At 40.8% G+C, this 14600-nt stretch overlaps 1 protein-coding gene across 1 annotated transcript; it reads left to right on the top strand.

Moving 5' to 3' along the window:
- Nucleotides 1-6343: 6343 nt before the first annotated feature.
- LOC137287070 (uncharacterized) lies at nt 6344-14173 on the top strand. The gene is made up of 8 exons (XM_067819228.1): nt 6344-6443; nt 6770-6847; nt 9965-10063; nt 11665-11809; nt 11927-12057; nt 12346-12482; nt 13376-13550; nt 13947-14173. The coding sequence occupies exons 1-8, from the start codon at nt 6344-6346 to the stop codon at nt 14171-14173; spliced, it is 1092 nt and encodes a 363-aa protein (XP_067675329.1).
- Nucleotides 14174-14600: the final 427 nt, after the last annotated feature.

Here is a 14600-nt window from a genome sequence, read left to right as displayed (position 1 = left end):
CGTTCGGGAACTGCGGGGGTTGGATCTGACGATGCAAACCATTCGCGGACATCTCGCGAAAAGCACAGCCAAAATGAGTGAGATAGACGACCACATCGCCTATGAAAAGAAAAAACTCGGTGAAACTGAGGACGAGTCTATGAAAGCCACCATCGAGGAACGAATACGTAATTTGGAAGATGAAAAGCAGACCTGGCTGGAGACAGCATCCTCCTTCAAAGAAAAGCTTCGATCCCAGGTCAACCGTATACGGGAAACCATCAATCAAGTCCTCTACCGAGACACCACGTTAGCAGACAGGATTCGGATATTATTCCGGGAGCAAGGGATCACCATCGCCAGCATTCTGACTGCATTGGGTTTAATCATATCAACCCTGGTGGTGTCACTGGTGGGGGGTGCCCCCACACCCCCAAGTGCCGGCGGGGGAACTCCAGGCGGTGGTGGTGGTGTTAAAGACTGGATCAAAAAACTCGGGGAAGGCCTAGCTAAACTGGCTGGTAAAGCCGCCGAAGCCCTTCCCGGCATCCTGGGTAGCATCGTCTCGTGGTTGTTGAGCGCTCTGTCTAAAACTGCCATGTGGCTCAGTCAAAACCTGTGGGCAGCCATCGTCGCCGTGGCGGGTCTGGTGTACGTAGCGGCTAAGAAATCTTTAACCAAATAAGTCCCAAAGTTACCCCACCAACCACTAAGGCTGTTTTATTATCAATATGCTGCTGATAGGTGGTGGAAACCTCCACACCCCCCGGGGGTACCCCCACATGAACTTTAGGCTCCGGTGGTGGCGCAACTATACCCGTTTCACGTGGTTGGGTGTGTGGGATATGTGGGGTGTTAATATCGGGGTTGATACCCAACTTTTGATCCTTCGTGGCTATGACTATTTCGTTGTTATAACCCACCACTTTTTTTATTCTCAGTTGCATATCACTCGGAGCCATGTACAACCCCACGCCGAACACGTAATTGACTTTCGATCTGGCGTATTCTAACACGTTTTGGTAACGGTCGATAGCCCGCGGGAGATCAACTGGAGAATTGATAGCATCCTCAACGTTGGAAACGAATTGTGTCTGAGCGTCGTAAGCAGTTCCCTTACCGAGGATGTTGGAACGCGTCATCGACTGCGCACCCAACAGCGCCCACACGTACGTTCGAATCGAGTCGTTCAAGCGTATTGTACCAGCACGAGTGAATCCTTTCGATGTTTTTGAGATCATTTTAGTCCAGGCTGTGGCTGCATCAGGACTGGTTTGCTTTATACAGCTGACATGGATCTGTTCATTCGTTGTGGGGCCTGTAAATGTATGACGGTGTGGGTTGTATGAACCATCTTTAGAACCGGCATAATATTTTCCGGACCTGTAGAAGTACACGAGAACTATACCGAGACCATGGTTCACACCAGGAAGGCGAAAGTCTTTATTCGTTGGAATCTCAAACTCCCCACAAATACGTTCATAAGCGCGTCTATCATAGGGGTTATTCGTCATACTCCACGCTTTATCTTGGGGAAGAGGAGCACTTATTTCCTTCAATATTCGTCTAGTTTGATAATAAATATGAAACAAAACAACCGCCTTACTCAGTTCGTCTATACCATAGTCTGGTTTCAAACCCGACCCTGTCGTCGCACACCACACAGCAAAGTTTAGTTGGTTCTGCCAAAACTGCATTGGGTTTTGATTCCAGTTTACCACCGCCTGCGCGTTATTAACGGACACGACATACTTTTCAAAGATATCAATAAAGGTTGTTTTAAACCCCGTACCATCTGCATTCACCACGATTTTCAAGTGTGCTAAATCCATATTATAATATATAAATTATATAATATAATATGTACATAACACTTCCAGGAATAACGAGCGGTGAGGCCGTTCAGCTGACGCACGCGATCGATAACACGTCAGGTCAACTCGAAGTCGCACTCTGCGATATCACCTACCTACCGCAATGGACTAACATTAATATCAGCAACAATAAGCTGTTCGTCAGTGGAACTCGCAGTCAAATAACTGACGGCTACTACAGCGTATGCTCGCTAAACGACGAGGTCTTCAAACCCCTGGGAGCCGAACTCAAGATGAACGACTCAAACGGCACAGTGGTGTTAATCAACAACGGAAGAAACCCTTTGAGGCTCGGCCGACCATTAGCAAGGATGCTCGGTATGTCTCCTGATGAGATAAAACCAACAACAACCGTCACAGGCACGAAGTTACCCGAACTAGTACCGTACCGAGAGCTATACATTCATCTCGGTCAGGTGAGCACAACGTATAACATTCAAGGAGGCCACCCTTCCACTATACTGAGAGCAGTGCCGGTGAAAACTGAGAAATTCAACGACGGTAGAACCGAGTCATTTTCACCACGGCAGTATAAGAGATTAACCCAGGGCAACATACCTGAGCTGACAATATCGGTGTTAGATATAAATCATAATCCTGTAAATATAGGATACCTCAGCTTAACGCTTCACGTAACATGACCAGCGCACAAGGGCCCGGAGTGAAAAAATGCGTCAATATCGGGATCTCCGACCTCGGAGACACACGCGGTTTCGACGCTCCCGGAGTAGATGGTAAAACGTACGCCTTGCAACTGAAAAACAACATTTACAAACGCGTTGAAGTCTCCTCCGGTGGAGCCCTAAGCGATGTAGTAGATACCACAGGAGCAACAGTCAACACTAAGTACGCCCTCGTCAACACCGGTGATGACAACTGGAGAATATACCCATCGTTCGGGGGTAAACTGTTCGACTTAGACGATGTTGAGAGAACTACCATCAAAAAGAACCGGCCATATAACCTCGCCTTCACTGAAGATAACAAGTGGGTGTTTTTACCCGATTACAAAAACTGGTTTCTCAATATTAAAATCTTCTCCCCCTACGTGTTCACTGATAACAAAGACCACTACCTAAACAAAATCGTGAACGATGGATTCCTGCTCGTGGCTTACGTCCCAACTCAGAGACGTAGCGTAGTCGTCAGCCCAATCAACAATTCACCATTCCACATGCTATCGAGTAAAACGGGTATACAAAACGTGTCATTACAGTTGGTGTCTGAATTCGAAGGCGTGGACAAAGTACTAGATGGTATACCGTCAAATACAACACTGGCCATCAAAGTCTACCTAGGGGAATCATCGGGGGATAACGTCGAGATCGTGAAGGGAGTCAAACTAGGGTGGGAGAAACGACACAAGGATCAAGTTTGCGACGTTTACGTGCGGGTGGGTGTCGGCTCCAACACCAGTCTGCAGGGTGTCAACGTGATCGTGGAAAACAAGATATCACTAACCAAGATCTTCCTACCTAACAACATACACTTTATTAGTATGAATTTAATCCCTGAATTATTAACAGAAAACCAGTTGGAAATTATATAATAATATTATAATAATGACCAGTCATCATCCCAACACTACGCTTAACGACCTGGGAGATACAGAGGGATTCGATCAGCCTGGTGAGGAAGATGAATTATACATCCTGCACTTCAAAGACAACGTGTACAAACGGGTGTCGTTATCAGATTTTAAAGAACCCAAATGGTTGCTCAACTTAACAATCGCCTCACCTTATATCATATTTAACGAAGATGGTATTTCTATCTCTGAGATTAAGAACAACGGTACCTGGTTCTCAAATTTCATTCCGCATGGTTTATCAAATCCAGTATATAGGTGGGGCGGGAAAAAAAATATGTTACGGGTAAGAGACAAATTAACAATTGGCAGTGGTGGTGGGGGGGATGTTATTATAAGCTCCAGATTCTACACACTCATCATAGAAGTCTCCTTTACGAGATTTGACGAGGAAAACTCCTTGAGAGGACACCAAATTTTACCCGGGTTGGTAATACACTGGTATGCCGAACACTTAGACCAAGATTGTCGTATTATTATACAAAATAATGTTTCAACCTCTCATCTAACCTACTTAATAAGCCTGCAAGGGGTTTTTATTACAACAGACTATTTATCTATGAGAATCACACCTATTACCTTGAATGATAAGCTATCCCTTGTTGGCTTCAAATTCATTGATAGACTATTAACTGAAACTCAATTAAAATATTTTTCATAATATATATTATAGGATGGGTCTGTACCCAGTTGTAGAGGAAGTAGCGAAGACGTTGGAAACCGTAGATGGGTTCCGCTTGAGGCAGTTATGTGATGTGAAACGTCAACTAGAACAAGACCGTGACACGCGGAAAGCACTATGTAAAAAATATAATAGAGCTTTCAATATCGTGGATGGGGCTGACACTACCCTTATGGCAACCAGCATGGGACTAGGGGCGGCAGGCGTTGGGTTGTTAACCACCATCGTGGCTGCACCTATAGTGCTAGGTATTGAAATAACGGCTGGGGTGACAGGGTTGGTAGGGTTGGCGCTTAAGTTAGTATCACGCACACTTAATCGTAAGGTATTGAAACACGACGAGATCAGGGTTCTGGCCGAAGCAAAGCTGAACACAGTGAGTGAGCGAATTTCCACGGCACTCTCTGACAGTAAGATCTCAGAAGAGGAGTTTAGTTCAATCCTCTCTGAACTCAAAAAATATAACGGAATGAAACAAGATATTCGATCCAAGTCTCGTAAGTCTGCTATCAGCGAGGACGAGAAAAAAAAGTACATAGCACAGGGAATACAAAAAGCCCAGCAAGCCTTTATTATGAACACCAAAGAGATCGTAGGCGGTTCACATTAAACTGTTTCATTGATATAAACATAACATAGCCGTAAGCGAGCCACCGATCCTATATAGTCAGTCAAAACTTACAACATAGATAAAGTGGATATGTACTACTTGAGGGATGGGCCGGGTAGGGGTTTTGTAAGAGAAGAATTATTGATCGTACCGTACGGCACAGTGTTACCGCCTGCCAAGTCACGGTAAACGTGATGGCGTGGCTTTGTAGTAGGGGCAATAGTAGCAAGAGCTAAGGGTCCCACCAAAGCCTCATTTAGTAAATGAGGCTTTTTAGAGGGGTTTTTTGAAAAGTGGTCCAGAACTCTCATTACCTATACTACTATCACCTTTAAATCCATTATCATCTCTCCCTAAACAAATTCTAAAATAAATATTGATAACATTTTTTCTCCTAACTATACATAATTCAAGGAGCAGCCTCACATAAATCCGATAGTCTTTCCTTGTCTTGGGTTCATAGACTTATGAAAATACTGTTTGTCTACAACCTAATTTCCCTCGGTCATGCTCACAACACGTTGTTCGGTGTTCGGCAATGGTGGTTTTGTTGAAGGAAGTGCAGCTGACAGTGACTGTCTCTCACCCGAGACCCTTCTATTCTGCGTGGTATTTGTTGATCTGCGTCAGTCTGCTCCTGTCCTGCGTCTGCGTTTTCTGTAAAAGCCTTCGTTTTCAATGGATAGTCGAGGCGTGATTTTCTCTCCTCCTGGCACACAAGTTTTATTATTTCGTTCTGGTAAATGGGGATTGTCCAGTACATTATGTCATGAAAATCTTCAGGCGCTTGGACTGCGATACATCACCTACAGTCTGATCATCGCACTGAATTGGTGGCACTTGAAGTATAGCCGTTGGCTAAAGTCCCTGGACGGTTACCCATAATGGACCTTCTTATTGTCTTTTTAAGGGAGTGATCACAATTATATTACACTTGTATATTTGCTTCAGTAAGCAAAATTAATCACACAGTTTTCCTGTTCCAGCACACACCATCGAAGATATACGTGACTTTAGTCATGCTGGTCTCATCCTTTCCCTCGGTAGCTGTTCGGACGTGTTTGTGCATTAATGCATATTTCGGAATGGCTTCTTTGAAGTGAGCGAGAGAGTAAATATTTTAACTCACAACGGCAGTATTTCAGCCATAGAGTGACACATTTAAGTTATAGATTTATAATGATGGAGGATAAATTTAAAAAAAACCCAAAATGGCATCGGACATTAAAACCACCAGATTATCACAGGGTGAGTGAGTGAGTGAGTGGGCGAGTGAGTGAGTGCGTGAGTGAGTGAGTGAGTGGGCGAGTGATTGAGTGAGTGAGTGAGCGAGTCAGGATTTCAAGTCACACCAGCAGCATTTCAGCCACACCGCGATTGAATCAAGATATGGATTTATAACAATTAAAGTTAATTTTTTAAAAAATATATCATCATTTATATCACCATTTCAGATGTCAGCAACTGTTGAAGAATCTAGCCATAAATCAACATGACACATACACTACTATTAAAGACAGCAGTAGGTTTAAATTTATTTGTGAATTGTTTTAGGACTTACTTACCACTTCTTTGAGGAGAACAAATTGTCATCAGTACAGATTTACAGAATGGAGGAGATGAAGCGATGCAACCACAGGGTCCAATTCGTTAGTGAGCGTAAAGCGGCTGCTGCCATTAAACACGACATCATCGACGTCTTACGTGAGTGTAAACCGGATCCATTGTATATTTTTTTCTGAATAACCTAAACGTGTTTTATCTTTTGAATATGTATGAATTAACGGGCAAGTGGCAGTCATGGTATAGACACAATTTATCCATTATTGTGAAAACAAATAAAACGAACAAACGTTTTATTTGAGTAGCATTGTGTTGACATGCAATGTGTCGAGTTTTAGATCATCTTTACAAATATGCCCCTTAGCTATTGTGAATCTTTCATGGATCCATTATGACAATTCTGAATGGTAATTTTGATTCGATCTTGCTTCATAATTATGACGATGACAAATATGGAGTTTTTGGCAGGTAAGATTCCAACCAGTTCCACATCGGGGACTATGGAGTGGCGGATGCTTCTATATCGATGGACGTAATACAAGCCATGTTAGGTAATTATCAATATCTATTGTCTAAACCTCATTTGTCTGATGTTACAGGTGTATTATAAATAGTGTTTTTCGACGTGTTATATCCTGGAGTTTTGTATGTGTGTTTTTCATTGTGCTATGTCCCATACTGAATGCAGTCAAAACTACAGTCACAGGACACTTCAGTCGAATCTTCTTACCAGTCAGAAAGTGTATCCCAGATTTACAAATGCCTTGTATGAGACCACTTTTTAAAATGACATTGTTTATTGAACAATATAAACTAACTGTGATTATAAGTGACTAGTATGATAATGAAAGCTATGATATCCATACTGTTGAAATTTTGTCATATATTCACCTTTTTCAAATCTATAATACTTGTAGTCATGTTGAGATTAAACCTTTTGTTCTTCTCTAATCAGGAAACACATGACGGTATGTGTTCTACATCCGGGATATTGCTACTAAGATAGTACAATGTGCTAAATGTGTATTTTCAACAAAACACTCAAAATAATGACCATGAAACACTGACCTTCACTAAGGTCACAATGTCTTTGTGCCAAGAGGAGATTGTGTGACACGCAACGGAATTGCAGACTGTGATATCTGTGTGCAGTGTGTTACCAAATATGAACTTGTTAACTGTGGAAATCACGCGAAGTACATGTGTCTGCATCAGGACTTAACTATTAACTTTTGTAGCCTGAGAGACACAGTGTTCAGGATTATACTATGACTTCATAATTACCTGAATGTATACTATAAGTAGCCTTATATGTACATTTAAAATCAATAACAGTGATAAAATGTATTAGGGTGCCACTTCACAATGCAAAGCAGTAGTACATGCGCTGACCGTTAAGTCTGTTGTTTTAGTAGGTCTGTGTGGTTTACACAGACGTTTCTGGTAAGATTAATGCACACGTACTTGTGCTGTCGCTAACTGTTGGTCAAGAAGCCAGGCCCCCAAATTAGGGAAAATGTGGCGAAGTTCTGGCGACCGAACGGATGTGATGTTTTGACAATCAGAAATCATTGATCTTTGATTCAAAGCCGTTTGTCACCAGCTACCGTGCGTGAACACCGTGCAAGGGGCTTTTCAAGATGCAACAGGCTATTTCTGTTGTGGGGATAGAATGTATATGCTCATCGTAAAATATCAGTTAAATGTCAAATGTAATAGAGGGCATTTGGAATAAAAATATTACTTAAAAATTACAGGTTCATGGCAATTCTACCAAAATTATGTTTTTTTCTAAATCAGGTATATCATATGAAGATCACTTATACGTTTGGTTGGCACTGTATGCATGAAAGAAACATTGCAAGGAAACAAATATTGGTACTTTGTATTTAGATTAGTAAAGCATTACATAATGCCTATTCAACAGCCAGAGCTCCATGCTCTAAATGATACCAAACATCTCAAGATTCTGTTGCACTATCATTAAAATCAAACCACACAACAGAAAGCTCTCAAAATCGACAAAATCATTTCCATGCTCATAAGAAATCTATTGATTTGTTTCCATCACAAGGGATAAATATTTCAATGTATCAATGAAGATCGATACTTTTAATAAGGTACATATTATTCATTTAATACTTGAGTTTTAAAGGAGGTTGAATTAATCGATAAATTTTGATATGTATTGCATTTTAATTTGTGGGAATAAATTGCCGACTTTGACTGTTTGTGACATTACCTTTAAACGCGTAAACTTATTGTCCCCCTAATAAGGCATTTCCTATGAAATGATTTCTCACTCGAAATATTTTTTAATCACACAGTATGTGCTTTTTTAAAGTATGGCTAATTTTGACTATAATCGCCAATGTGTATTTGCGGGATGATGGGATGATGTAAATCCAGCTAAGGTCCATGTGATGTACCTTCAGCGGTTGAGGAGCTATATATAGCCGATATTTATACTTTCATGTCCGCATTTGAAATCAAATTTTAGAGATAGATGCTATTTTTACCTCTGAATTACTGTTACGTTCTAGTTGGTTTTACAGTCCTTCAAAGACACTTCTTTATATTATACATGCATTTGTGGAGAATTTACATTTTGTTTTTGTCAATATAAGGCTGAAATATTGTTCACTCACTTATTCATACTAATCTATAGTCTATAATTATGTCTGTGATATTCCAGTTACTTTTAGTGTCCTTCCTCAACAGGTTTCAATTATGACGTATTGTGACATTAAAACATGTTAATATTCGCGATGTGGCTGAGATATTGCCCATGTGAGTTAAAATCTCAAATCACTCACTCACTCGTAAAAAATCTTTGTCCAAAACAGTCGATTGTATAATTGTGATTACATCATGATCAGTTATCACGGCTGTATGATGTTGTAAACAAATTGGGTCTGAACCAGACAATCTAGTAATTGTGGCCATTCGATACGCTGATATCGATACCATGTCTCGACGAATCACTATGCAATTGAGATGACACCAGGTGTTATTATTTTGTTGAAGATTGGTCCTTCCACAGCTGAAATGATATGTTGTATCTTCAGTGAATGAGCAATATTTCAGCTAAATGATCTAGCCTGCTCCAGGCAATCCAGTGATCAACAGCATGAACATAGATTTACTTAACTGGACACGTGTCAAGAAAAACAGCGAGCCTCACCAACCTATCCCTTTGGTCGCGTCTTACGATAAACATGGGCAACTGAAGATGAATTCTAACCCCCTGAGCTTCACGGGTCGCTGCATCCTAAACATTTCCCTGCGCGGTGGTTACGCATGGTAAATGGCGACAACTGGTTTTATATCAAAGCCCGGTCATCCCTGATTGTGAAAACTCCCATCCCATTCGACCGCCAGAACTTCACCATTCTAGAATAATAGAGAGATAAGTATACACGTAAATGTATAACATGGGTTTGTGGTATCCTCACTATCACTCTGTATTCAATAGAATATTCAATATTGCGGTTACAGTTATTCACAAATATATAGGTTCTTGACATGTGGTGATTTCCGATATACTCAAACTTTCAGTGTATTTTGTAATTGACGTTTCGTTGAATGCCGCTCACAAAGTCCTTAATTATATGTCTTTCTGCTCTTTTTGTATCGGTTGTAGTTTGAAGGACATGGTTGTATTTCAGGAGAAATCCGCCGCCTCTATGGTGGCGACCTTGAGATCAGTGTCATGTATGAAGACACTTACAAAAATGACTTCAACGCGCTCTTTCACAAACTGTATGGTAAGTATTTTCTGGGTTTATACATGCAATAAACATGTGCATGTTCATGCCCTAGAGTGTTTGGTTGACGGTAGAACCACGTCAGTCCCGTGCGAGGCTTCTCCAGTGTGACTGGACATATTGACGTTGATTACGCACCGAGGACATGTAGGGAACAATTATCAGCTGCCATGTAGTGTTCATTCACAGCAACCACAACACCCACACAGTGACCACAAACACCTGCTTTGTGACCAGATAGAACATATATGTCATGCATGTTTCGCAATTGTACTCAGAACACTCATATGTCTAGATCTGAAAAAGAAAAAGAAAAGAAAACCCCGATGTGACTCAAAGTATGGTGTTATTCGTAGGTATCTCATCTCGGCTGATTGTATCCTTCATATCTAGCTCTTGTGTTAGTTTTCTTGACGTGTTACCTGCTTTTCCCCAACTATGATCAGGCCCATCTGAGTGACTCCATCTATTTCTGTTGGGAGTAAATCATCAGAAGGCTGTTTTGTCATTACTGAACGACATGACATCACAGATATAACTAAACGCTTTGGATAAGTTCCTTTCTTTAACGTTTGACAGTCCAGTCCAGGAACAAGATAAGTAGTGACTCGAGGATTACGTATATATACAGGGATAACTACTTCTTCCAGAAACATCCTGTCCCCAAATTACACCTACACTCTGTTGAGAGAGAAATCGTAGGGTTCAAAATGTGGCCCGATTTCCCGAAACCAACGTAAGTCTGTCTTGACTTAAGTTTGAGTTGTTACTCAAATTTGAGAAAATGCATTTCCCAGAATGAAGTAAAATCAATATTAAACTTAAACGCAGTAGACAATTTGAGTTTAATGAATAGAGTAATTAAGTTGTTTCAGCATTCCTGTCTTCAAAATGTAGCTGAGTTAGAAATGCAGCTGTTTCAAATTGTCAACTCAGTTTGAAATTTGAGCAAAAACTGAAGTTTGTTTCGAGAAGTCGGGATGTGTTTTCACAGGAAACGTTTTAACGATCTGCGCTTTCATTCTAAATAAGGATATGCCCAACCATCCAATATAAAGATGTAACTGCACATAGGGAATTTTGTGAGGATGCCCAAATGATTAAAGTTTGGATTTATTACGCTTGTTGAGAGGTATCGGGGTGATAACGTTTGAACATGTTTGAAATCGTGGCTGAGATGGCAAGAGATTACGCAAATTATCTGCGGCTTTTCAAAAAAAAACGTCATTTCATTTTATTCCACTGAATAATAAATGAAACATTCAGACAACATTAGGATATAAAGAAGGGTTTTATGCAATTTGCAGTGGGGAATGGAATAAGATAGGACACGAATGCGCACGTATGTCGTTTTAGATTACATTCTAGTCATATACTTTTGATCACCTTGAAAGAGGTAGCGCGTGTTCACAAATCTACACTAGCTAATAATTTGAAATGTCAATAAATTTTATGCAATGAATATATGTGTCAAATGTGAGCCTCGCTTGCATGAGATCAAAAACTATAAGTGGAAAGGCATCTGACACCCACATGATTGGTTAAATGTGTATGAGGTGATGCCGGAAACGTGGTAAATTGTAGTTTGAGTGTTTTCTCAGGTCCCGTGTGTGAACCCCCCAGTTATCTTGGCAACGACTCTCAACTTTTCATATCAGCATGTGCTACGAACTTCTACAAACAGTGCGTGCCCTCCAATACCATGAACATCATACTGTGTTTCATCGCACTGCACTGGCTCTCCAGGTAGATATAGCTATTCACACCTACCTTTCGCAGTGTTGTTGTTTGTACTTAAAATTGCAGCAGCGTAACTTATAATATAAGACGTGGATTTCTTGAAGTTGTCTGGATTTATTCCAGACCTGTTGACGTAAATGGCGACGTGACATCAGATCTCTTTCTGAACGCGATGTCCAGGGACGCTGCCAAGAAAATAGCAGCTGATGACTGGAAGAACTTCCTTCAGTGTAGGTCCAGAGAACTCATGAAAGGTACGGTGCCTCATGCATCAATGTCCCAGTCGTCTTTAAGAGCGAATAAAACTCACATATTATGTACTCTTTTAACCATTACACATGAGAGACGTATGGTATTATTTTGCAATCGTTGGTCGGCTAAACGTAGGTATTGAAGCCTGATGTCCTAGGAATGGGTGGCGTCACCTATATGATGCGTTTACATGTTATTCGTGACTGTGATATCACATATTTATGTACTAACTAGAGTCTACATATCTGGAAATACCATGCTTTACCAATAGTTTACACACTAATGGGCAGGTGGTCATCTTGTGTGTTCCATCCCCATCTACGATCCCGAACTGCTCTACGGTAATGCTGTGTCCTCGGCCGATGGCCTCTTCACAATCTTCAACATTATGCTCCGGAAGTACTGGAAACAAGGGAAGATAACGAAGGTTGGACAAGTCCTAGTGCTTGAGAAAGTCTAATAGCATTTAACAAGTTAAATGTATTATTACGTATTCTGTATAATACGTCTAACGGCTATTTCAAGACAATTATTCATTTTGGTTAATGCTGAACACCAGTGAGTCCATTTGAAGGCGACGTATTTGTAACAGGTGTAGTCAGCAGAGGGTGTTCAGTGATTCACCTTGGAGTAGTTAAATGTTTTGAATATAACTAAGAAGCACACTTAGCCGCGTTTAGAGCGTCTTGCCAGTATAGTTGGCATCTATGATCTACCATGGTAAAGCTGGGAACAATATGGTGCGCCTTCATACTCAGGACCGAAAATGCGGCCAGCTCAACATCCATCGTTAAAATTTGTTAAACAAAATAGCGACTTTTTTACGACTGGCACCATGGATATCTCAGCCACAGACTGAACAGCAGTCAAGACAATGTGATGTCTTGGTTTCATAGATCACAATCCACAACATATGTAGTGTGCAATAAAAATCACATCTGCAGTGAATGGCTGTGGCTTTCACCACTTGCCCCCTTTATCTACACAGGAATTGTTTCGGAAGATTTCTTTCAGCGTTTTCGTTTGCAGAAATGTGTAAAAAGAAAGTACCAAATCGGTCAATGTTGACCCTTGGGACTATTCAGTCACATGTTGTAGAAAAAAATGCACTATATCATATAAAGAACCTTGTACAAGTAGCTATGAAATGAAAATACATTTCACTTACGCTCCAAACGGTGTCGTTTTTGTGGAAGTGTTTATTAAGAGGTATGCAGAATTCATGTATTCCCCGGGTAACTAGTTCATGAGGAGAATATTCAGAAAATATCTACCGACTAGATCTCAAGGCAGATTATACCAGTAACTCCGATCTTGCAGATGGAGATGAAGAAGGCGGTATTGAATGAATACTTTAGAACAGTTCATGAAGTCAGACACCCTTTTGAAGACATTACATCGCCCATCATGACATCTGGGCTAAGACTGTGTCGACTGGAAGTTAAACAGATCGAATGTCAACATAAGACCACATGGAGGAACCGTCTCGTGAAAGGTACGTGAATGTTTTCCGTCAAAACTGATTTCACAAAAAGAGACGATTTTACGTGTACTTATCATCTGTATTAAAGCTTTCTGTAAACAATCGATTTAGGGCCAACACTCGAATGCTTGACATGATGAGCAAGCTTCTACTCTGTCAGTGACATAACCTGACCACATCCAGACCCCTAAGGGGTAAATGAAAGGTTTTGTGTGAATGGTTGGATATTGTGGCGTGCATTCTGCTGGTATATTTCTACACTGAGACTTCACGTAAAAATCAAAAAAAAATTGTGAAGCATACATGTACATGCTGTCGATACATAATGGGTCACGCGTTTGAATATGCTTTCAAACAGATGTTATTTCATAGGAACTACATTGAATAATTACCAATTTACCCTCGTAGACGGAATTGATGATCGTGAAAGATTTGCCCATGGGATGACGGAGATGATCCGTGTGTGGACACAAGGCACTATGGAGTCCGCCCTAGCAACGACCAGAAGAGCTGCTGAGAAAGACAACCTCCTTGACGACTTCTACTCCGATCTGAAACACAATCTGCTTGACTATAATCCTGAGACATTTAACAGTGAATACCTTCTGGCCTATGTGTTTATTGAGAAAGTATGAATTCAGATACAGATGTTCATTGATATGGCCTTCTCTGATATGACACACATATCTTTTTCACTACCGCCATCAGTTGAAGCTGAACGGCGAAACACGGTGAATCAATGATCTCCACATAATTACTCTTAAGTGAAATAGTAGACTTGTACCACTTGTATCACACAAATATACCATGTTCAAAGCTAAGCACTGTTTTCTTTTGGCCTCTGTCGCTGGAGATTCTGTAGACGTCCTGTGGATTGTTGTCGTTGATCTCTCATTAACCTTGCCACCGCTGCTGTGTTCAGAAAACAAGTGAACGTTTGCCATTCAAGCGGACAATTTATGCCTGTATACATGCATGATTCACATGCATCTCGACTCCAACTCGAATTATTCCATTTCCACAAACAAAAACATTTCTAACCTCAAACTCAAACAATACTTC

The sequence above is a fragment of the Haliotis asinina genome, chromosome 1 (genome assembly GCF_037392515.1).
Source record: "Haliotis asinina isolate JCU_RB_2024 chromosome 1, JCU_Hal_asi_v2, whole genome shotgun sequence".
Classification (NCBI taxonomy): Eukaryota; Metazoa; Mollusca; class Gastropoda; order Lepetellida; family Haliotidae; genus Haliotis; species Haliotis asinina.
Note: the sequence above shows the minus strand (reverse complement) of the source record. Positions and strands in the feature narration are given on the sequence as shown.

Bases quoted from the DNA above. Each gene is read 5' to 3' on its own strand.
- LOC137287070 (XM_067819228.1), top strand. From the start codon at position 6,344: ATGGAGGAGATGAAGCGATGCAACCACAGGGTCCAATTCGTTAGTGAG. The intron at 6,444-6,769 runs GTAAACCGGATC...TTGGCAGGTAAG, and splicing joins CATCGACGTCTTACGTGAGT to ATTCCAACCAGTTCCACATC. The intron at 6,848-9,964 runs GTAATTATCAAT...GTTGTATTTCAG, and splicing joins CGTAATACAAGCCATGTTAG to GAGAAATCCGCCGCCTCTAT.